The following is a 26,076-nucleotide window of genomic DNA, read 5'->3' on the forward strand; positions in this document are numbered from 1 at the left end:
ACATTTAACCCTTGCAACTGCCTCTGCAAATAGATACTCCTTCAAACTATATTGGTCTTCACCATCCACTTTGTACAGTATCACACTACTAGACTGGAAACTGCTGGTCTCACACTAATCTGTGACATCACTTCCTTTTTTGGGCCTGTATTACACGCCTGTCAGCCAGAACAGCCACACATAATGAGTCTCTAAGCAGAATGAGTTTTGCATCAGTGCATGTGACCTCCTTTGTCCCACAATAACTCCCTGTTTAGTCCTAATGAACAGCTGCCAGCTACCCTCCATCTCCAGCCTTCAGTGAGAGGAAATGAGTCACTGGGAGACATTTAACCCTGCGACCCCATTGACTCTAAGAGGGTCACAAAGTAGCACGGTCCATTATAGTGTTTACATTGTCCCTTAATATCTTGAGGATGAAGTCAGATCTGTAGAGGGCCGCTTTGAAAGGTTATGAAACCTCACAGAGGCAGGAGAAGACGGGGGGATTCATTTCAAAGTGTGCATTGTAGCATTAAAAGTTTTGAGATACCATCATGGGAGTCCATTAATTAATGCCAATTAGGGATAAATAAAACTTCCTCTTGCCTCTTGGGTGCCGTTACTGTAGCTGACACAATGTAAAGACTTTTGTTTTTGCTTGTTAAGACAAAAGCTGCAGAAAATGTTCCATTTAATGCGCACAATGCAGGAGTCATAAAAACAGGCATGGAGCTACTGATAAAGCAAGCCTGGCAACATCAAAAGCTTCATTTTAAGTGTTACAATAAGAAGATGTGTCTGTTTTACATGCACAGTATTAAACTCTTGAGGGACTTGGAATGACTTCATAAATCTTTATATTGTTTTACTTCTTTGAAAGAAAGTAATGCCAGACACACTTGTGTGTGTGATTGCTCCTTTGTGTATTCTGTGTCTGTCTGGCAGGGGGGGTTGTCTCAGAAATTACAGACTAGATGTAGTAATCACACAAACAGCAAAGAGCACAGATACCCACGTGTATCTGTGCTGATGGACACTGACACATACAGTGGGGAAAAAAAGTATTTAGTCAGCCACCAATTGTGCAAGTTCTCCTATTTAAAAAGATGAGAGAGCCCTGTAATTTTCATCACAGGTATACCTCAACTATGAGAGACAAAATGAGAAACAAAAATCCAGAAAATCACATTGTAGGATTTTTAAAGAATTTATTTGCAAATTATGGTGGAAAATAAGTATTTGGTCAATAACAAAATGTCATCTCAATACTTTGTTATATACCCTTTGTTGGCAATGACAGAGGTCAAACGTTTTCTGTAAGTCTTCACAAGGTTTTCACACACTTTTGCTGGTATTTTGGCCCATTCCTCCATGCAGATCTCCTCTAGAGCAGTAATGTTTTGGGGCTGACGCTGGGTAACACGGACTTTCAACTCCCTCCAAAGATTTTCTATGGGGTTGAGATCTGGAGACTGGCTAGGCCACTCCAGGACCTTGCAATGCTTCTTACGAAGCCACTCCTTTGTTGCCCGGGCGGTGTGTTTGGGATCATTGTCATGTTGAAAGACCCAGCCACGTTTCATCTTCAATGCCCTTGCTGATGGAAGGAGGTTTTCACTCAAAATCTCACGATACATGGCCCCATTCATTCTTTCATTTACACGGATCAGTCGTCCAGGTCCCTTTGCAGAAAAACAGCCCCAAAGCATGATGTTTCCACCCCCATGCTTCACAGTAGGTATGGTGTTCTTCGGATGCAACTCAGCATTCTTTCTCCTCCAAGCACGACAAGTTGAGTTTTTACCAAAAAGTTCTATTTTGGTTTCATCTGACCATATGACATTCTCCCAATCCTCTTCTGGATCATTCAAATGCTCTCTAGCAAACTTCTAGCCTGGATATGTACTGGTTTAAGCAGGGGGACACGTCTGGCACTGCAGGATTTGAGTCCCTGGCGGCGCAGTGTGTTACTGATGGTAGCTTTTGTTACTTTGGTCCCAGCTCTCCGGAGGTCATTCACTAGGTCCCCCCGTGTGGTTCTGGGATTTTTGCTCACAGTTCTGGTGATCATTTTGACCCCACGGGGTGAGATCTTGCGTGGAGCCCTAGATCGAGGGAGATTATCAGTGGTCTTGTATGTCTTCCATTTTCTAATAATTGCTCCCACAGTTGATTTCTTCACACCAAGCTGCTTACCTATTGCAGATTCAGTCTTCCCAGCCTGGTGCAGGTCTACAATTTTGTTTCTGGTGTCCTTTGACAGCTCTTTGGTCTTGGCCATAGTGGAGTTTGGAGTGTGACTGTTTGAGGTTGTGGACAGGTGTCTTTTATACTGATAAAGACTCCAAACAGATGCCATTAATACAGGTAACGAGTGGAGGACAGAGGAGCCTCTTAAAGAAAAAGTTACAGGTCTGTGAGAGCCAGAAATCTTGCTTGTTTGTAGGTGACCAAATACTTCTTTTACTGAGGAATTTACCAATTAATTCATTAAAAATCCTACAATGTGATTTTCTACATTTATTTGTCTCATAGTTCAGGTATACATATGATGAAAATTACAGGCCTCTCTCATCTTTTTAAGTGGGAGAACTTGCACAATTGGTGGCTGACTAAATACTTTTTTTCCCCACTGTATGCTTGTCAAACGACATCGGTACCATCAGAGGATGAGGTGGAGAAACCAGTTATGGCAAATCTTTTGGAAACACAGTGGAGATGGTGCTGATGGCAAGGATGCTGTCAATTATACTTTATATATATATATATATATATATGTATATATATATATATATATATATATATATATATACTATACGTACCTAATCCCTTTACTAAGTTAAGGTGGCGACGCATGCAGGGGTCATCTAAATCAATTCCAATTCAAGACTCTTAAGTGATTTTTAATTATTGAACAGTCTCGACTGCACAGACAACTTCATCTTTTCACTCTTTGAAAAACTCCGACTAAAAGATGAGCACGCCAATAATAACATTAGACAGATGTAAATGGCTCACATCATCCTCTGCTTCTTTGTTGCTCTCCAGTGAAGACATTTCCTTCAACTTAGATTTATCATTGGCGTTTACAGCAGGCACAGAGATGCTATCATTATTCAAAGCAGTAGTAACATCTTCCCATTTTACATCAGCGGCTTATTCAGAGAGGTGGTTTGCTTAAAGTATTACACTGGGATGATATAGGATCCAAGGAACGAAAGCTTGCCTAAGAGTGTTTGACTGAGAAACTCCTGAAACCTTTCCAAAGGCAGATCCTGAGAGTAAACACAATTTACTGAAGAAATGAAGGATTTACTCTCATTTGTGCAAACAGATAAGATCAAAGCGGGAGAATACAGGGGGGATAGAAAGAGAGGGAAATTGGGGTTGACATGCAGCCTGAATGACACATTAAATCGAACAGAAAATTGAGGCTGGATTGCCAGGCGGTATACGAGTGAGAATTAATCCAGGCCTAGGAATCATCCATCTACTTTAATGCATTTCCCTCACTCACCTTTCCTCTCACTGCTTTAAACTGAGTGTGACCTCTCTCTCCTCCACTGTGTGTTTCCATCAGTCTGTGCTACCGCTCATTTAAATTCCTCCAAGTGAGGCTCAAGGGTTTTTTTTTTAAAACATTAGCAACTCATAAACAATTGATCTCCCTCTGGTTTTTATTAGTCGCCATATCTGGACACTTAATATAAACAAATATGTTCCAAAAGCGGGCTGGCAGTTTAGTTTTATTACTCTTTGAATTAATACTAATAATAATTTGGATTTTATAAATGTTTTAAAATTGATGTGCTGTTGTACTGAGAGAGAGAGAGAGAGAGAGCAGATGGGGGGAGTGCCATTATTTGAGAGGCTCATGTATTAAAGCTACACTCAGGTCAACAGGCGTTTTAGTAATATAAAGCTTCACTATAAAAATCAGCACTTGAAGGCCTCAAAAAAATGTCTGAGCTAACAACATTTGAGCCATTGAATAATTTGCTGGAGTTAAAAGGACCAGTCAGTTGGATATGGTGGCATCTAGTGGAGCAGATTGCAAGCAACTTCCCCAACATGAATGTAGACATAAAGGGCTCGTTACTGCTATAAATGAATAAAATGAATAAAGGCATATTTATGGAAACCACATCTATTTCTCCTGTTGGTGCTGCTACTCCATCCATCCATCCATACCCTGGACAGTTAGCCTGTCTATTGTAGGCTTATAGACACTATGCTGGTTCTTGAAACAAAAAAGCACTTTTTGTGGGTTTCAGGCCTATATGACCTGCCATAGAACCAAGTCCACCAGAACATATTTTTACATTTTTTTTGTGGTGCCATCTTTTTCATATGTGTAATATTTCATATTTAAGTCTAACTCCTTCGGTTTTATATGCAAAAAGAATTATTGCTCTAGCTTATGTGGTTGCAGTTTTACCAGCATTGATTGATATGCAAATGAGACCACTGCTGCGCCCGTAGGTTTCACAGGTTTAAGTGGAGAACTGACAGGAGTGGCCATAAATTCACATAAGCCACAAGTTGTCAAAGATTACCTGCCTGCTGTTTTGGAAAGGTCATCCTGCTGTCTCTTTAAGCAGCTAGATGACTGCAGCAGACTTGTGTTGGTGGTTCCACGATTGTTCTCTTGGACATTTAGAAAGTTAGAAAAGAATCAATCGTTTTAAGTGACGGTGATATTTCATATGATTGATTTTTATGTCCGCAATAAACACCTAAACTGCATTTGACCGAATTCATGTAGTATATTTGGAAGTCATAACTAATTTGTATTTGTTACATTTTCCACTTCGCCTCTAATAAGGCATGCATATTTTCAGTTGAGTTTTTCACAACTTCTGCTATAATCAGTATCCTGCTGCAGAAGTAAAAACAAAAAGTAGATACGTGGGAACATTAAATCCAGCTTAAACCACTCACTGCTTTCAAGAATCCGGGTATTACCGAGTGAAAATGATAAACAATAAGCCTCATGTAACTGAATGGACCTACATCCACACCAAGACTTTCTTTGTATACCTCAAATTATCTGGCCCAGTTAATATATTTAGCACTATTCATACACACATCATAATATTTCAGAGAAAATGACAATGGATTAGGCCAATAGCAGCAATTTTGCTACAATGTGACAAAGCCTCTATAAGAGGTAGGCGTCCAACAGATTACAGTGTATGAGCTTTTATGAGTGGACACCACAGAACAGTCAACAGAAATGCACATTTTAAATATTTGCTGTAGATGTATTATGTGGAGGAGCTTTAATTTCACCACATTGCTGTGACTGAATGCGGTGGAACAGGAAAGAGAAGAAATGGAGGAAAAGAATGGCTTATAATGAAAGTCAGTTACCACCCCACTATTTTGCAAGCAGATGGCACACACACCACGCTGCTGAAACACTCAATCACTTCACTTCAGGAAGCAGTTTTTGCCCATGATGCAGACACAATGTGCATATAATGCGACACAAGTCTGACTTGTTGAAAGAATGCAGTGCATTCTGATGGATACTGTTATTTCAGATAGCCACTTCCCATTTACTTGGAGGTGTGAATGTCATTTCCTAGACACTTAGGAGCGGAAAAAATTAAATAAAAAAAAAAGTCAGTCCTAATTTGAATGTTTGTATATGTGTGAGAGCGTGACAATGAGGATTAAAATGTGACTGTAAGTGAATCATTTAATCCCTGGCTTAGGAACAGCTGGTTGTACAGAGAGCTGAGGCTCAGCTCCTGTCTGTCCCTGGAGGGAGTATCGAGGATGGTAAAGAGACAGAGACTTTAAGAGACACCAGAGGAGAAAATACACAGAGAAAACAACAGAGAGAGAGAGAGAGAGAGACAAGCCACAACATTAAAACCACTGACAGGTGAGGTGATTATTGTGTTTCAGTGCCACCTGTCAGGCAGTGGGGGTGTATTAGGTAGCAAGTGAACAGCCAGTGCTCTAAGGTGATGTGTTGAGAGCAGGAAAATTAAGATGTGTGAAAATCTGAGTGACTCTGACAGGGACCAAGTTGTGATAGCTGAGTTACCCAAGGGAAAGATGGCAGCAGGGTGCACTATGGGTAAACGTCAAGCTGGCACAGGCACTGAAAAGCTCAGGGCAATGCTCTGCTGGGAAACCTTTGTCCCTGGTATCCACGTGGATCTGTGCCCAACTACCTAAACATTGTTGGAGACCAAGAAACCCTCTTCATGGCAACAACATTCCCCGAGTGCAGCAGCCTCTTTCAGCACCCTGCCACTGTCAAGAATGAAGAACATGAGGTGTTGACTTAGCCTACAAATTCCCAAGAACCCTATCAACCATCTGCCATCTGCAAGATGTACAAATTCAATCCATAGAGGCTCTACCCTCACAGCATCCAGAGCTTAAAAAGATCCGCTGTCTCTGCCTGATATCACAAGACACCTTTAGAGGTCCTGTGGAGTGCATGTCTTTTTGTTGGCATGGGAATACTCCCAAGTTGTGACTGATCATTGCAGAGTGGGAGAGCAAAGAAGAAAAACATCAGCACATGCTCAGAGGAGAACACAGAGTGAATGGAAGAGACACTGAGAGACTGTGTGCCAAATCTGAGAAAGCATGAAGTCAAAATGATCGTCTCTAGAGACGACTGATCAAATCGGCTCGGGTTCTAAACAAACCATGACATGATTCTTTAGTTTAAGAAGTAAAATGATGAAAAGCACAACAATATTCTATTTGCCAGGAGCAAAATGTGCTTAATTTGTGCCAAAAGACCCCTCATTTCTGAAACGTTTTCACGTTCCATCCTATTCCATCACGAAGCTAAATTTTTGGCAACCATAATTTATTCCAATAAAGCCACTGAAATCGGGGAGGAAAATTGTTAGAGGGTTATGAGACATTTTACATGCCACATATAATGCTAAGGATGGATGGAAAGTCATTTTAATGACTAGATGAGGAAGTGGGAGATGATTGGAGAGCAAACAAGAAAAAGACTTAAAATGTCCACAGGAGATTAAAGATAAACAAACTGATGAAGCCAATTAGGAAAAAAACCCTGAAACTGGAGCTCAATTTAACAGGCATACGCTCCAGTGGCTCCACCGAGGGAAAAAGCCCCCGAACCTTCTTTGAAGTTGTTCTCTCTGTGGGCAGCGATGTTGCGTGGCACAGAGCCAAAGCCCAACAGACACAGGGACTGAATGAAGCTTGGCCAGTGTCTCCTGATGGTGAGAATAAAGGAGAAGGCCATAAAGCTACACACATAAACCAACGTGGTACTTGACACCTCTTAACCATGACTCCTGCAGTCATTCTTCGGCTTGTTTCTGTGTGATTCTCTACATCTGTCAGACTGCGTTTATATTAGACCCCACAGAAGCTTCAGTGTCATTTGTAAACATTTAAACTCTTTGTGCCCATCTTAATTATCTGTCAGATTATATTACCAACAGCTACAAACTCTAACACTACTGTGTTAGATATAACTCCAGCATCTTGAAGCAGACGCTTTCTGACACTGACTCCAGTTTAGTTTGAAGACTCAGGAGATGGTTGAAGCCTGCACATGCAGAAACAGAGACTTTGGGGAATAATGATGCAGACACCCACACTGGATCCTGACAGGTACTCACTAAAGAATACAAGCCAGTGCGAGTCTGTCCCTATGAGAATCAAATACATCAGCCTGAGTCCTAGTGATTAAATTAATGTGTAGGAAATTACAGTCTATACTAGTCGCTGTTTTTCATGCTGATTACAAACATCTACCTGCCTTGAGCAACCATACCACAACACCATGATGTGCATCTAAAATTCTTGTGTCAGCAGACTTGACTGAGCTATTTTTTTCCCCAGATAAGGGCAGTTAAACCTCCTCATCGATCAAAGATATTATATTAGTGACAGAAGCACTTACTCCTCCCATTATCCACCCAGTCACTACTGATGCCAGCAGTCAGGACAAAGTGAATCAGTAGCAGTGAATCTTGGTATTCTATAACGTCTTTGCAACAACCGCAGCAACTTTAATTACATGCACTTCAGAAATAATACCAAGGCCTGGACTTCAGATACCTCATTGGTAACTATGACCATGCTCCCAGCTAATCCAAAAATGTGTAGCCTGATTCGTTACAACCTGGGAGATTGTCTATAAAGCCTAAAATGTTATAGAAGCATAAGTCCACATGTAGAAGCTAGATTTAAGTGGGCCCTCTACTGGATTCATCACATTATGCTATCCTTGTACTTGCATGGGACACAAACTAGCAGCAGTACCTTGCAATAATTCCAAGATAATGTTGTTATGAGCTCTACATGGAAAACCACATGTTGTGTGTCAGTATGAATACCCCTGACAACATTTTCTTTTATTGCATCCTATTCCAGAAATCACAGCAAAAGGTCATTCTGCACTTCATAACTGTTTGAAAATCAGAAACTCAGCAGTACACATGGATCATTATTAATCTTTCTGACCTTTAAGGAAAAAAAATCATTCGAATCCATTTTGCAGTAAGAAGGAAACATACACATAATAAAGTTCATATCAAAGTTCAATCATATCGACTAATACGATTGTTCAGTATGAAGGTATTAAAAATGGAATCAATTATTGTATTTGCCTTTAAAAGATCAAGGCTGTAGGCTGTAGATCAAGGCAGAATACATACATGCACGATGGACTGTCCTTCCCGACACATAAAGCTGCGTTACTATAGTGATCCTCACAAAGACTTCTCTCTCACTTCAGCCGAGGAATGTGGGCAACTGGCGTGTCAACAGTAAGCGTGCGTATGCGGTACGTACACGCACTTTTGTACATGTGCACAACCGCCTCAATATGTGTTTATTTTTAAACTGCAGCCTAAAACAGCAGGCTCTATTCTTGACATAAACCCCAAATGAAAAATTAAGAAGCGTCCAAGCTGCAGTTCACACAGTCAAATAAAGTGCATTTCACACAATCATTGAGTGCCACTTGAAATTCTGCAGACTGTTAGAGGCTCATTATATTCACTTGATAGGAAGTTGAGTGTCAACGCTGGACTAGAGAAAGTAGACCTAATTGCCAGTGATAGTTGGATGGAGACGCAGCTCATCTCTGCCACCCACTCAATCTGTCTTTGGTCCTCCTCCCACTCCTGTAATTCTCTTCATTTTACTTGGACCTTCACAGAAATGGGATCACAAACACGTAATAGGTTTTGAAGTTGACTCCAGAGTTGATAAGCAACCATCCTCATCCACCCCCTTCAGCTTTTCCTTCAATCATCTGCTCCACTTGTTAAGAAATGACGACTGCAACGTAGAGGCGAACTCAAAGAGTGCAGCAACACACACACGCAGGCAATCATGCACACACACACACACACACACACACTGTATGGCAATGCACAAGTAACTTTTACTGACACGCACAAAGCCAAAGTTATTATAATTCTGCCAATTTCTGCAAGCAATTTCAGAGTAGCTTTGTTGTTACTTTCTGGTTTTCTTGATCGTGCTATTAAAGCAGTCTATTGGCAGTTCAGCTGGCAGGACTGTAGATTATTTCGGGCTGCAGAATGCAAGCCAGGATAACACCAGAAACCACTGTAATTACAAGACACAGTCGGCCCTTTGAATAGCTGTGGCAACCGAAAAAACCTTGATCTGGTTGAAGACAAGAGGAGAAGGCAGGACTTCTCAAGTTAAAATAGAACTGTCCACATGGAGTTGATTTGAGGTTTTCTATATGGGGAGCCTGCACAAGTAATGAAGTCAGTTGATGTCAATGGAAAAGGGCTATCGCGTGCAGTGCTGTTGAGGGGAAACAACATTCACTCTGCCACAATATTAAATCTTTTACCACCGTGGATGAGACTCTGTTGGTATGTTTTTAGGTCACAGCACTCACAACTTGATCATTTTTCAATTGCATTAAAAAACTGTTAATGTTTGTATTAAAAGGCACAGACAAAAAAAATTCCTCAAGGCAGTAATTGCTGGTTTTACAAAGGCTGAGACGATTTAACGAAAAATAGCAACTTTAAACCTAAATGTTATATTTAAACAGCAGCCGTTTGAATGCATTTTGCATCATTTGCTTACAAAACAACATGGAACCTGGTATTCTTAGAATAAATGATTGTATTTAAGCATCGGTCGATCACAGGCTGATTTTAGCCATTCACATCAGTTCTGGTTACTGTTGTCATCAAACCAGAAACTAGTAACTGCTTCACAGTACACTGGCTGGGTAGTATCCATGTTTTTGGGAGATTAGTAAAATGGATTACGGTGTAACAAACCACTAAACAAAAACTCAAAACACGTCAGCAAACAGACTGAGAACTCAGAGCTTGGCAAAACTCACCCTAAATCTGGCAGCACCATTATTTTTTGTGCTGATGTATTTGTGTTCCTACATGCCTAGCTGAAATATTTCTTTGTTCTTATGAAATTCCTCCTGTTTTTACAGCCCAGCTACAGCATAAGCAACTGATTTAGACATCCTTCTGAAATGCAATCAATCAGATCTGAGCCACAATCGATGTCTGTTGGCCCCCAGGTCAGCCAGACTCACAACCTCAGTAAGACATAATTACCACTTTGAAAAGACAAGACCAGAAATCCATCAACTGCAGCTTAGGTTCCATTTAATCAACAAACTCTCCTGTCAATAATAACAAGTCTCAACCTCGAATCCATCTAAATGTCGCAAGTGTTGTCACAGTGTCTAAAACTATCATGCAGAAGTGTTGCAGCTGCTGCCATGGTGACCCATAAAGTGTCAGGGCCCTTCAGATTCTTGCTGAATTGGGCTCTAAAGATATTATAAACCCTGACACAGTCTCCCTGCTCAGAAGTGTCGGGAGAACTTCAAAACTTAGTGAAGCTGCGATGACAGATCGGATCAGTCCAAAATTGAAGGACTGGTAGATTTCCACAGTGTTCCCATCCTCCTGAGAAGCTGTGAATGTGTGATGTATTACACACTGACTGCCTCTTGTGCTCTTTGGTCAATCATTACACAATGAAATATTCTCCCCTTCTGTGTGAGTGAGAAGTGCCCTTGTCCTGGATGTAAGCCCTGTGATATGTGCTACACAGACAGATAGGTCACACAGCATGATGGAGGTGGAACAGCAGAACGAAACGTATCCAACAGGAAGAGAAATATATGTTTTTTTTTGTGGCACAACAGCTTAAGGCAGTCATCACATCCCAGAGATGAAGTGTAGCTTCTTCCTTTTTTATTTTGTATGTGCTATCTTGTCTCAGCCGGGTCCAGTTGATTACAGATTTCAGAGCAGCAATCCTTCGTCTGTTTCTGCTCGTTTTCTCTCTGAGCCCACATCTCTATCCTTGGGCATCTAGGTATAATCAGAGGAGCCATGATAGAAAGAAAGCCTCCTATAAAAACAGAAAGGAAGGGAGACTGAAAGACTGAGGGGACAGAATATGATACTGGTGAGACGTGCGCTCATGAGAGGCAAAGAGAGAGCTAATGAGGAGTGGTGGTGGTGGTGGTGGCGTCGGTGGAGCCGGGTAGGCTAGTTGCATTAGAATTCAGTATTATGAGGTTTAGGAGGGAGGGAGAAGAAGAGGTGGAGGAGGGTGGCGTTTTCTTTCTTCCTTTTCTTTTTCTCTTTTTCAGCACAGTGGACACAGGACCAGATGGTTTTCTCATTGAGTAAATTATGAAGCAAAAGTAGAATTATAAGCAGACTGACCAGGGAGTGGTTGTCCCATCAGGCCCACACCACACACATGTGGTTTTATTTGTTACAGCACATTAAAAAAATTATGCATCGAAGGAGATTACATGCTACAAAGGGACATTTTGAAGTTCTACAAGATTACATAGTGATTATGGCAGCAGCTGATCTGGGCTTTCACTCTGTCTGTCTGTCATGTGCAGCAAGTATATAGTACTGTTTCTGGAGACAAGCGCTTCCATTCTGTGGCAGAGCAGCCATCAGGAGTAAAATGACAGCATGTTTGGGGAAACACTGTGCAGATTACATTGTAGCTGTTGTGTAGCAGCTCCCTCAAATGCTGAAACTGCAAATTGGTGCTCTGCAGTGATGTACTGGGCGAGATAACAGTAAAGCTGGAAAGTGGATGGCTCAGAGCTGTGCTTAAGTTTGTGCTGCAGTTAATTACGGCCATTCTGTACAGTAGTTACAACAGGGAGACGGATGCATTCAGCAACGTTCAGGCTTGTCTAATAGCCGAGTGATGGCTCTGAAGTGTGATGGGACTGTGGAGTAGCAGAGCTCAGGATACGGTTCTGTGGGTTGATACCCGTTTTTCTTTTTGTTTTTTGGAGGAACGATTCCCAAACGTATAAGCAGTTATAACCACAACTGGGCTGAGATGGGAGAGCCACTCAACTCCTTGACAACCAATTTTAAACCTGTTCTCAACAGCTGAGGGCGATTTCATCCATGCAGGAGAAGTCTTACTTAAAAGTCAATCAGCTAGTCGCAAGGGAGCAGGGCCCTCATCTGTCTGTCTGCCTGGTGATCAGCATGAACCCCTCTCAAACCAAATCCACAACCTGAGATCAAGCTGCCTCACAATACACACACACTGTGGGTCTAAGGTGATACTGATGTATTTGAGCTGGCTTACCACGTTCCCAGTAGAATTTTTTAACACTCCCAAAGTCAAAATCCAATATAGCTGCTCTTCAAACAAAAGCATTAGAGTTGCAGTAATGCCATTTATTATTAATTCTGTTTGTTTGTGTTTCATTAAACTGACAGCGTTTGTATCTGAAAAACACTAATACTGATACGACTACCAGCCGCTTATTCTTCTGACTTAAATATTGAAATCACATCACCATCTTTTCAAGCAACACAGTCATGTGGGGATCTTCTTGTTTTTTTCAGGAATGTAAGTGGAATATTTGTGTTTTTGTAATGATGAGCAGTGAAATAACATTTGTGAAGATGCCACCTTGAATTCTGAGACACCATAATGAGTACTTTCTTCATTATTTTGAGATTTCAGAGATAAATCAATAAGGAAAATTTTCTTGGCAAGGTCACAGCTGAAGAATAATTCAACTCTCTGCAGGTTTGAGCTGCTTTAATCCCCTTGTTTAGGTTCTTAGGTTCCTAAAAAAACCCCACCGTGGACAGCTGCTCCCAATACAGAGGCTCATATTGCAGAGCATGATGGGGTGTAAAGCCAATGTAAACATACATGAGGAGGACTTCAACAGGGAGCAGAAAATGGAGAGTGTCTCGATTAAAGTGGGAATAAAGCAACATTGCGATAATTAGCCAACAAAGCCCAACACAACCTCACATCCGTGCACAAAGTCTGAAGGTATTCATAAATGGTTGTCTCTTTGTATGCTGGTGAATATGTGGAGCTGGAGACGTGTTTCTTCAATATCTCTGACTGCATTAGTATCTGCGACATTAATTCTCAATTAAAAGAGACAGGACAAAAAGGCAGCTGACAACAGAGACAGATGCAAGGAGACAGAGTTGGAACACAGTGAATCTATCAATGTTTAGAACCATACAACAAGAAACATTATGACCAACAGCCATTGGTGTAGCACACTGATTGGAGTGTTTCTTCAAGACTTACTTCTCCTTAAACACATTGGAAGGATGATCTATTTTTTAAATTTATCAACACACAAAGCAAGGCAGCATCAGTGTTATTTACTACTAACACTAATAACCTTCACACCTGTTTAAGGTTCATATCTTGCTGTTCTAATTGTCTCAAATTGCTTGTTTTATTTAATTGGCTCAGCAGGATGTTGCTGCTCCCTCTCCTCTCATTTTAACCCTGTTTTATTCTTCAAACTTGGCATCACGGGACTTATTGGAGTACTCTTTCACAGGCATGACTGAGAAAAGGAAATAACCTCTTATAGGGCTTGTAGGGTGTCACTGTGTTGGAAGCGAGCCCCGTTTGCCATTCCAGGTTATATATACACTGTCAGCACGCTGTGCAGGAGGTCGATATTCCGCCAAGGCAAATACATTTACATTTATTTATTGAAGCCAATTACAGAGACTCTCATTCCAGCTCCGACCCTTCTTATTATATTTTCCAATCACACCCAGTCTGCCCGCCTGGGGACACCGGGCTGCTGCTGTGAGGGGTTAAAAATCAGATCAGATGGAAGACTCACCAAAACTGTGGTAAAACTGCACATTTCTATGAGTTAGGTAAATATATGTCACAAAACTTCATATATTCCACGTCCGAAACCGACAGAAAAACTTCCCATCCCCTCCAAAAAACAATGAGAGAAAACTTACCACCCCCATGTCCAGCTGCTCGGTAGTCACAGAAGGAGCCGCTCCACTCAGAGGTAAAAACCACAGCAGCGGCACCAGCAGCAGCATCTCAGGAGAAATATTCCTCATCCACTTGTGAGAAACCATTGAAATCATGATGCCCTATGACAGGCTGCTCCTGCAGGGCTCAGACACCGACCCCAGCAGCCGCATCCACGGGGAAACAATTCACACGCCGAGACGGTAAGATATTCCCGAAGGTGTCTACCTCACTGTTGAGCGCAAACACATAAAACACATGAAAACCGGCGGCGGTGGGGACGCATCAGATTCACAAGTTTGTCCACGGAACGGCACTTGTAATTAACGCCTAAGTAGTCATAATCAGTAGAAACTGGTTGTGTTCTTCACCTACAGCAAGTCCATCAGAGGTAAATATCCCAGCATGTCCGCTCCTGACTGTGCAGGCTCCAGCAGTGGAGAATGGGAGCAGCTGCGTGCGGTTTTGTCCCGAGCAGAAGAGGAGAGCGCTCGTTGACGCACACTGTGCGAGTGGAGAGAAGAGTGTTTGGCCCACAGGATTGGGAGGAGGGAGGGAGAGGAGGGGGGGGGGGGCTTTCTCAGCCCACTTGGACACTACTGAATTCATGACGCGCGCCGTGCGTAATTTGAGTCTTGAGGGGAGCTGGGGTTAGGACGTAAACGTAAATCATAATGTATCAGCGTTGCCCCCATTATCAATACATGAGGAAAAGTGTGTAGCTGCATTGGACTGGAGCTTGGATTCTCTTTGATCTTCATCCTAATATAATAATAATATAATATAAGCCATATGGATTTTTATAGCTGGACTAGTTGAGGACCTGAATGGGCAGCATGGACCTATCCACCAGTTAACCTCATTGTGATCAACAGCAGCAATGCCTTCACTTTTCATGCTGTACCAACGTGTTCCAAAAAATAGGAGTCACACAGGCAATGGTGGGTAGAAGCCTGTAGGGGCCCCTCGGGCATTAATTACATGTTGGCCCATGCTCATACCCTGCAAACCATCATAACAGCATCCTGCTATCGAGGCGATGCCATAGTGGAAGGACTGCAATGCTCAGACATCTTCCTCTGTGAGCATGTTTCTTTAGCAACAGCATAATACTGAATGAACATTACTTCAAACAGTAAACTCAATGAACTTCCTCCATTGTTGGGAAAGTCATAATTTGTTGTTTATTTTATTCATTCATAATAACTGATGGCCTGTATTGTTGGGTTTCCAATAAGGAGGACCCAAAAACAGTCATCAAAGGCAAGGGTTAACAAGACACAGGTGAGAATGATCAGGCAATCAACAAGGAGGGAACCATAGGAGGAAGTAAAGCAAAAACAGACACACAGAAACAAGGCTTTCAAAATAAAACAGGAAATACAAAGAAAACAAAACTCAAAAAGCAAGAAACTAAATAAACAAGAAAAAAATAACAAACTATTTTAAAGACAGAAAACCAAGAATACAACAAAAGACTAGAGATTATGACACCATAGCGTAGAAAAAGGTGAAAAATAATGGTTTTGATGACTAGAAAAAGGGGCTTTCGGTATCCCCATATGCTGAAGAGGTAAAATTTCGACACCCAGAATGCACTGGGTTTGATGGTTTTTGCCAATAACAACACAGGGGAGAGTCTGAGCTAACACTGCTGTTTGTTCTGCCGGCTTTGTTGTTTCTGTTTAGAATTATGATTGAAATTCACAAATGCACAAGGATTTAGATACTCAGCGTGACACAGCAAAATGAACATGACTGTGGGGTAATAAGCTGAAGTGTTTGATAATTGTTTAATTGCACTAAACAGTGTTTGCACTGCTACAACTTGATTGAGGGGGACTAAACATATGTATGTACAGTGTACAGTACAGTGAGTGGAGAAACAGAGTAAGCCAATTCTTTTGTTGAAACTTTAGTCAGCTCAGTGTCTCGGTTGATCTTTCACTGCATCGTGAGCACAAAAAGATCACAGCTAAAGGTCATTCAGTTATTTTACGTCCAAAACTCAGTTAATCTAAATCATCTATGCATCATTTATCATCTTTGTGCCCTACAAGGACATGTAAAGGTGTCAGTCAAATCCATTCCCACAATCATAATATATTTTTTCAAATATTTCCAATTAGAATGTAGGCAGTTAATGTTCATAAAGTGAAATTACACAGAATGAAATATAAATATCAGAAGAAGCTAGGCCACTGAAGCAGAGAAGCTGCATGTGTCTCTGATATGCAAAGATGTTTTATTTTGTACCCCTCATTACACTCTCCTATTTTCACCATATTTGAGAAAATATTAGAGGAAACACAAAACAATTTGCTGAGCTGCAGAGATAATTATTATATGAAACAGTGGTATCAGGCGTCTCTTTTCTCCTACAGAGAAAAAAAAGGAATAACATTGCATAACATTTATATCCACCAGGTAATGAAAGTACAAGAGAGTGCAAAGACAGGCAGGATAAATGCTCCCTGTGGCATATTTAACCGTTTAATAGGGAGACGGATCAATTGTATGTTGAAAATGTGATCGTTTTAATTCATCATGCTCTAATAGTTCACATGCTCTCACACACACGTAATTCAAACACATGACAGCGAAATATATTTTTGCTGTTATTGCTTCCATTTCCACTCAGACCGGTCAGATAACACACAGTTAATAACTGTAGCATGTGCATATTGTGCCTCACAGCACGTCTGCTGGCAACACAGGCGGCAGTCGTTCACTTTCATATTAACAAAGGGTTAAAACATCCATTTACTCATCTCAGTCTGCCGTGCACGTATCACCTGGAGTATTTCACCATCTTCCATTTAGACTATTTCCCAGAGAAGTTTAGCTCATTTTCTTTGGTCAGATCGTGTAATTATAGGAAAACCCATCGGCCAGCATGGACGTGGGCTGAATTGAATTTGTTGGCTGGCTATTGTAACACATGTAGTTTAATGCTTGATGGAGCAGTCTGTGATAAGCCAAGCTAAGCTACGTACAAATATCACATAATATTTCTTAATGCCACAATTATTTAAATCCATTAACATATATATGGGAAAGAATTGACAAAAGTAACGCTGTTATTAAACAGATGAACAGAGACGGTTCTTCATTTAGAGTGCACGATATGAAACTTAACTCCAACTCTGTTCTTGCATTTCAAAGTGACTGCTCGGACTGTAAACAATCACTCAGTCACAGAGAACAGGCAGTCCTGGTCTGAATATCTATTATCTGTCATCCAAATGTCCACAGGCTACACTAGGAGCCCTGAAACATTGAGTGGCCCTAAGAGGCAAGTCATCGGACAATGGCGTGTTGCCCAGATTGTTGGCACAGTGACTCGAGGATTTCCACATTTTCATTTGTTTTAGTTTAAAAGAGCAAAAAGAAAAAAAAATCTACTTCTAAACTTTCAGGGCCAGTACAGGATTTATACTAAAATACTAAAGTCTTCATTCCATCCAAACACTGTCCATTTATCACGTTGCTTTTCTCATTCTGAGCAGGTTCTGCTGCTATGTGGAGCAGTGAGGAATGAGCCATGTGTCCTTTGTCTGACTTGTAGAAATACTTTTATGTGCATTTAACACGTAAGTTTTTGTTTCCCCCGTGGGTTCGCTGCCATGCATAAATAATACACAGCGTTAAACTGGTTAAATGCAAATGCTCACCCCTGGGATGGGTGAATGTAGTAAAATCATTTATATCCTGCAAAAGCTTCACTGTAAAAAATGTTTAGTTTCTAGTTTAGAGGATTGTCAATACAATCCCGGACAGTAAAATCAATAACAGCAACGGATGAGTTACAATTAATCAATCTTACATGGGGCGTGTGTCACTGCCTCAAATGCATGAATTCCATCGTCTCTCTCTCTCTCTCTCTCTCTCAGCCAATCTTACTGTCACACACTCACAGGCTTTGATGTATAGTTCTTGTAAGTCCACAGGAGCTCAGAGCTGCCCACCATAAAATCTACAGTAAGAACACACAAAAGGTCGTCCGGCAGTCTTCCTCAGCCCTTTATGCACACTTTGTGTGGGTCGAATTTGCTTTGGGACATAATCCATAATTCATATAATTGTGTTTTTTAAATTAAGGGATAGCAAAAGAAGCCCAGAAGCCCAGAACAATTGTAAAGTTCAACTAAAACACAACTTTCAGATGATACTCTGATACTGATAAGTTAAGGCAGATGCTGACTGTTGTGTTTATGTGCTGCCCTGAGATTGTGGTGATTGTACTTACAGTGACATCACGTGTATGCCCTCCAAACCGATCCTGACTCATGAACACTTCACTACAATTACACGCACAGCTGTGGGAGGCCCTCCTCATGAAGGGTGAAGGTATTAATAGGCTGTGTGTGTGTGTGTGTGTGTGTGTGTGTGTGAGACACACACTTGCCATGTGTGCTGACAGACATTCTGCTCACACTGCTGTTGTGGCTTACAGTTTGTTGCCTTCAAGTCAAGTGAGTTGAGCTCTAACTCTCTGTCACAAAAAAGACAAAGTGCATCCAGTGCACATGTGCATGGCCAAAATCAAAGCTGACAATGTACTGTAGTGAGAAGAAGTTTGTATGTTTTCTCCTGCATGAGTACACACACACATAGTTTCACTCCACAAAAGACAGAGATAACACTAAATAGGACAGATCCTGAAGTAAAAACGCACAAATAATAGGGACATAAAAGGCTGAGTTACTGTAACAAGGGGACTTACTGATGTGAAGGCATCAGATGGCTCGTCATGCTATAAATGGATGACGACAACCCTGTGTTTGGAGTGACCGTTTTTATAGGAATGGCTACTTACTGCCAGGCGAAATGTATACACCAGATCACTCATCATTAAGAAAACTGATGCTAATGAGGTTAGCTAAATCAATTTTTATTGACCTGCCATTACTACTCACAAAAGCATGGAAGATAATGGCAAAACAAAAACACCGTCAGTCTGCAGACATTGTGGTCTTTTTGTGGTTAACTATTTTGTCTCTATTAATCATTTAGACACAAAAAATAAACATAGCAGTACCTATGTAAAAGATTTTTTCACTACTAAGTGACTGTAGGGAGTATTTCATGAACAGAGAAAGATGGCTGATACAGCTTTCCTCAACAGCAGATTGAAATGGTAAGTCAATTATTGGTTGCAATGTAATGCCATCATAATCTAATTTTGATAAACTTTTGGATTAAACCTACTCAATCAAGCTGTTTTTCTGTGAACCGCTCCATTCTGCTCTGCTCAGGGATTTGATGGATGATTAATGAGGAGTAGCAGAGTAAAGGCAGGAGGAGAGCACTGGGTCCGGACCTTTTCTGAGACTTCATGATCTCAATCTAGTTATGAAAAAACCTTAACAAGTATCTGGATATGTTATGCATTAAATTTTACAGAGAAGTGCTCAAAAGCTTTTGTACAGCAGGAGTCTAGATGTCAGCAGTTGAAAAAATTACTATTCTATCTATCTATCTATCTATCTATCTATCTATCTATCTATCTATCTATCTATCTATCTATCTATCTATCTATCTATCTATCTATCTATCTATCTATCTATCTATTAATGAGGCAATTATTCTCAATTAAGCATAGTTTCTAGCATTATCATACATTATTCATTGCAGGTTGTTCTTCATGTGAAAGAAAAGTGGAGGTTTTAGTTGTACCACTATGATATTCATGTATAATTCATGACTCTTTCCAGCAGCATATGATTTTTGTGCAAGATGCAACACACTTTGCAGTGTTTTCTGCTGAGAGGTTCTGAAATACATATTGATCTTGAGATGTATTTGTGATTAGTGGCGATCGTACGATTAGACCCCTTGATTTAATCTGTAACAAGCAAGCTGCAGCAGGGTTTAATGAAATGTGATTGTCCTCTCTGAAGGGGGGGGGGGGTATGCTGTCTACAGACAAATTACATCACGGGTGTAAAAAAAAGATGAATGTCAGGAGGTTTGACATTTACTGTCTCCTTCCTTTCCTCTCCTTGTATCCTTGTGTGTATGTATATATATATATATATATATATATATATATATATATATATATATATATATATATATATATATATATGTATATATATATTGGAAGGTGAAATGAGAGGCCAAGAAGTTGCACATGTAATAGCCTGCACACACACACCTTTCCTTTCTTCCCTCCATGTTAATCAGACTGGAGAGTAATCCTGATGATTCCTCCTGCCCGCAGGCTTTGTTGAGTTGTGTCCTAGATTGGAAGTGGTTCTCTGAAACTTTGCCTGGGGCTCATTTTACACCTACCCTGAGGTTATTCTTTTTTTTTTCTCAGTCTCCTTGTCAGTCCAGCTGCACACTATGGCACTATCAGCATAAAAAATAACAAAATCATATCTTTCTACAGGTAAATATTTTGTTTGTCTGTCAGGTAACTCATACGTGGTGCTGTGCAGAGACACGGCATTGAGCACTCCTAATGATGGTTCTTCGAGTGTGTGGACGAAAGCTGACTCACAACATCACATGGGCTTGAGGTAACAATAGAAACACTTGACTGAGGCAGTGAAGAAGGTCACAGGTGACCACTAAAGGCCTCAGTGATTAGGGAAGCTGAACAGCCTGTCATTTACTTGCTGAACTGCGATGGAGCTGCTAACTGATAAAGTGAGAATTAGTGGTCTTGTTCACATTACAAGCCACAGATATCAGATTTGCCCATCTTGACGGTTCACATTCATAATTAAAAGTGTCTTGCACCTGTGAATGTCACTGTGCAACGCCATCCATGTGCACATCGATCCACTCACACATGGTTTCTGTTTCATCAAGAAGGAAAAAAAGTGACATTTGTGAGATCGCTTAAGATCTGTCAAGTGCGGTTCATAGCAGGAAAAATGAAAATGAGAATGAATGTCTGTCAAGCGGAAAGTCGGACGAACAGGAATGAACAGATAATGTGATCAGGACTGTTGACGTTAGCTGTCTTGGGAGACATTGTTGGCGCTGCTGTGCTTCTTTACTGCACTGTTTGATACCACATGTTGGGTGCAGATTGATGAAGATACATTAGCAAAAAGCTGCATGGATTGACTGTTCTCATTCATGTTCCACAGCCACAAATCAGATCAGATCAGTCATCTCATTTAGGACCATATCCTAAAGTGCCTCAAATCAGATTAAAAAAAACGTGTGTCCATACAGTCGCTTTAGCCTCTGAATATGGCAATACACTCACTGCTATGAGAGTCCAGCTAAGATCCAACCAAAAAATGCTTTTCAAATATTTCAGAGATGCCTCAGGAATCATTACATGTGCTACTTGAACGATTTTTACTGGAAAGCATTACTGAGTTGGCTGTTCTTTATGATATTTTATCTTATTATCACTGATAGGGCAGCATGGGGTGAGCCTCACTTTTCTCCAATGTTAATAAGTGTCACCATAGGAAGGGCTAGTTGGTATCGCCTGGTCTCTCGCAGTTCAACGGTGCCGTGACCTTGACAAATATAAAGAGCTGCTCCACAGAGGGAGCAGCCAAGTAATGCATCATGGGTTCGATGTTCTAGTCACCATGCTGTCTTGCCTTTCATGTCCTCCTCACATATCTGTCAAGGATAACACCTGTCAGGCTGTGAATTCGCATTAGCTACAGCACTAAGCAGGCGCTCACACAGATGAGCTGCTAATTACACACCATTCTTTCCTGCTATTATTATTTACAATACAGACATGGAATACTGGTGGATTTTCGTTTTGAACTCTGCCATTACTGGTCCAGAAGAAAATGGAGGAGGAGCATTTGCTTGTGTGGTAATGCCATCCTAGAAAAACAAAACACTGACAAGAGGTCATGCGTGTAGGAGGATGTTTTTCCATAGTCTAAGAAAAAAAAACACACCGACCCAGCTGAACTAAACTCCTCACAGAAGTATTATGAAAAATCAACTACTCAGTTTTTTAAATATTACTAATTTAGTGATGCATTTCACCCACTTCTCCTTTTGCACGCTCCATACTACTGCCACCGTCACCACCCTCTCACGTATAGTATGAGAAGCCTTACCACAGCCTCTCACCCACCTCGATCCATATGCATTCTGTCCTTCATAAACAATAAATCACACTTGCTCCCTACCGAAGCTGCGGTTCGTGCTCATGAAATAAAACTTGCTTATTATTCATCTGAACTTAATTAAATTTCATTTACGCAGTGCCAATAAGGAACGAAATTGTTCGAGAGCCTGAACATCTGGCTTCCAGCATCTACACGGCCGTCATCTCACCGAATGACTCAAGAATGAGGGTGAAAGTATTAAAGCAAAATTACAAGCGAAAGGAGGAGGCAAGACCATCTTTATAAAGTTTCAATTCTGATCCTAAGACCACAGTGTGGTGTTGATCCGGTCAGAGCTGAGGTTGCCAAGTAATGACATAATCTCTCACAATATTATATTTCCTGCTGAATGGATAATGGATGGAAATAGTGTAAAACAATACGTATGGAAACCTATTTAACATCAACTTTAATATCTCAGTTTCTGACTTGTTATGCCCCAGCCTTTCCTCAGACGTAACATATATGAATATATATATATATATTAAAGATGTGGATATAATATGAGAATAATACACTTTACAAGAATAAGCTAAACAAAAGAGACAGAATCATTATAGGCCCTGCCATAAAAACACACAGCCTATGCACCATGACGACATTGTGTAGACTGGTGGCTACTTGAAGGGGATTCAAGACCTGAGAGTTTGCCAAACCTCTTCTATTTTTCCCCTCTGTGTATGTTGTGTGCATCAAATTTTCAGCATGATAGATTGACCTTTAAAACAATAATAACAAGTTAAAGTAAAATGAAACAACATGTACTTTATATTTAGAAGATTAGTGTCACATGGGATTACTTTCTTAAATTAATCTCCCTTTAGTCCCATTATGGCCATTTATTCCAGCTCACTGTTTGAGATGCTGACCAAGTAATTACAGGCTGTAGTGGCTGCAAAGACCTCGGCTCTCAAAACAACTTACAGCTATTTTTGCCTTGTGTCTAACAGGGTTTATTGTCATTAAGCTATTTTGGCAAGTTTTTCCTTTACACACGCTTCAGGTCTCTGTGCAACAATTACCCCTTGAATACGCATAAAACTGCTGGATAGTTTGTGTACTTGTGATTTGTGAGCCATTAATCTCAGTATATAATGAAACAGAACAAGCACCAATTCATGAGTGTACGATTAATTATCAGGGAACTCCCAAAGTTCCAAAATGAGGAACAATAATTGTGGTTATACACTGTAATGAGGGTAGCTGGAACCTGGTAATTGGATTGCAAAGTACAAATCAGCCGAGATGAGCTTGCTGAAAATGCACAGACAACAGACTGCATAGATGGTGACAGGAGCCATGTGCTTCCAATTTTGAAGTTTCGGATGTGACTATTATAGCAGTGCGATAGGCTGTCATTTAAAGGCCTAATATTGTGAACACACTTAATATTATTTAAATTAATTAAGACTAAAACATCCACACTATAAACACAGTGTGTTTCTGCTGTAAAATGGAGCTTGACTCAGCCAGCCTCCAGTGGCCATTTGAAGTACATTTGAATTACAGTTTTTTTGGCTTCATTTCCAGCCCTGAAAATGTTACCTATAGCCAAACGCATGTAACTATAACAATGTATAAATGATGCAAGGTATGAATCTGAGGCATGAGCGTGTGCTGACCTGCACTAATTTGAATGGCCGAGACAAATTAAAGGCAGCCAGTGACTTCAATGGTAACGCGACGGCCGTTTCAGGCTGGCTCTCAGCTTACGGTATAGATAACAAAGCATTAGAGATGCTGAGAGGAAAGATGGAGAGAAGAATTTATGCATGTTAGTCCAACTGCAGTTGTTTAACAGAGACATTAATTGGGTGTAAACGTCAGAAGCTGGAATGGTAGAGTGGGAGATGACATTAAATGATTATCACTGCTGTAGCTTCAATGAAAGCTAACTAGTTCTTTTTGTCACCTTTAAAGCTTGTGTCTTTTTTAAATATTGTGGTCATAAGAAGTGATTACACCTTCCGACTGAATGTAAGATGTCATTTGTTCATACAAACACTGTGATCTGTACTTCTATGTAATTTATTCCTATAGGTTGACATTGCTGAGATGTTTTTCTCTCAAAGCTGTAGGCAAATAACAATGGCTTTGATTTGTTGAGGCAACATAAAGTAAGCCGAGGAGATTCAGGCCGTGACTTTACTAATAACTGTTGTTACCCTTTTTCCTGATTATGTATTCATAGGAACACAGTTCAGATAAACGTGCGTTGCTTTGAGCTTTCCAAATACTCCATTTCCTCATTCGAGACACAATGTTTGACATATAACATTGTGTCTTTGCACTGTGAACTTTCTGACCTCTCTGGTTTATGGTTACAGCTGACTGCCCACTAAGTGTAAGTCTGGGTCCTATCACAGTACTAAGCTTTAGGTTTCAGATTTGCGCAATATCGGAAACTAAAGGGGAGATTTTCATTTTTGCTCTCCGATATAGTGGATTCAGAGAGCAGTTTTCAAAATAAGATCTGATCTATGAGTCAACAGTTCCACTGATTGGTCCCTGAGGCAACAGTAAGAGTGATCTGGCTCTGCTCTCTTTCCCCTGCTTTCTCCGGTGCCAGTGGATGACCTCCTGATCAGGTTTGTGACTAGAGCCTGTTCAACCATCAGTGCAATCTGGTTCAGCACTCTTCTATTGTGAAGCTTCAGTGTCCATCTTCTGAGAAATCCAGAGATTTTCCTCCAGCATACTGCAATTTTGTGTTTATCCATTTGTAGCGACATCATTTCAGCCTCTGCTTTCTCTCATACCTGTGTCAGGTCTGAAGTGTATGGTCTCTACTGTTAAACACACTATGTCTACATTTTCTTGCAGTTTAATCCAGTCTTGGCATGGTTTTGTAGCACTGCTCTTACAAATTGTACTTTTGTCAGTCATTGCACATAAAATTTGGCTCTATTTGTATTTGGTTTTCCGCCGCCTGAAAAAAAAAAAAATTGGTCCTATTTATGTAATAGAGTCAGTTCTTTTGACTGAAGGGGGCCATTGAAGTGAATTGAATTCCTTGCCATGAATCCAGTTGGAGGTGATTTTTTGCTTTGTGACAGATCGGCTGTGGCATTCAAATCATTATTGGTTGGTATTAAGGAACCTAGAGCATGCCAAGAACACATCCCCCACATCAATGTAGCACCACCACCAGCCTGGACTGTTAACACAAGACAGGTTGGGTCCATGGATACATGCTATTGATGCCAAACTCTTACCAACCATCTGTGTTCCTGAGCAGAAATTAAGATTTATTGCTCCGGTTTTTCGGTAAGCCTGTGCCCACTGATTCCTCGAATTTATTCCCATAGTTAAGATCTGCCTCTAGGTTGGCCTGTTGCGCTTTCTGAGAGGTGCTGCTGCTCTCCACTGTTGTAAGGAGCGGGTATACTGTTGTTTCCTGTCAGCTCCAATGATTATATAATCAAGAATCTATTTGAAGAATTGCTGCTTTGTTGGTTTGCACACCTTTTTTAAGTATAGAGAGTTCAAACCATCTCTGCACCGGTAATCAGGCTGGAAATGTAAAAGACTTGTTTGCCTTTATGCAATTGTTGGTCCTTTAGCTCTGCCTAAAGACCAGACCACGGACTTTTAGTGGAATGAAACAAGGTTTTAATAAGCAAGCAGAAGTTGTTTTCACACCTCCATGTTGGCGCTGCAGTACTTCTAGATGTTCCTCCTC

General features: G+C 40.8%; 1 protein-coding gene across 1 annotated transcript in view; it reads right to left on the bottom strand.

The window, feature by feature from the left end:
* LOC114443886 (matrix metalloproteinase-17-like) overlaps positions 1–14,584 on the bottom strand; it is a 46,699-nt gene extending 32,115 nt beyond the window's left edge. Inside the window, exon 1 of the mRNA XM_028418234.1 lies at positions 14,268–14,584. Coding sequence (XP_028274035.1) covers positions 14,268–14,402 — 135 coding nt within the window. The 5' untranslated portion in view covers positions 14,403–14,584. The remainder of the gene's footprint in view (positions 1–14,267) is intronic.
* Between the last annotated feature and the right edge of the window lie 11,492 nt (positions 14,585–26,076).

This window comes from Parambassis ranga, chromosome 12 (genome assembly GCF_900634625.1).
Source record: "Parambassis ranga chromosome 12, fParRan2.1, whole genome shotgun sequence".
In the NCBI taxonomy this organism is placed as follows: domain Eukaryota; kingdom Metazoa; phylum Chordata; class Actinopteri; family Ambassidae; genus Parambassis; species Parambassis ranga.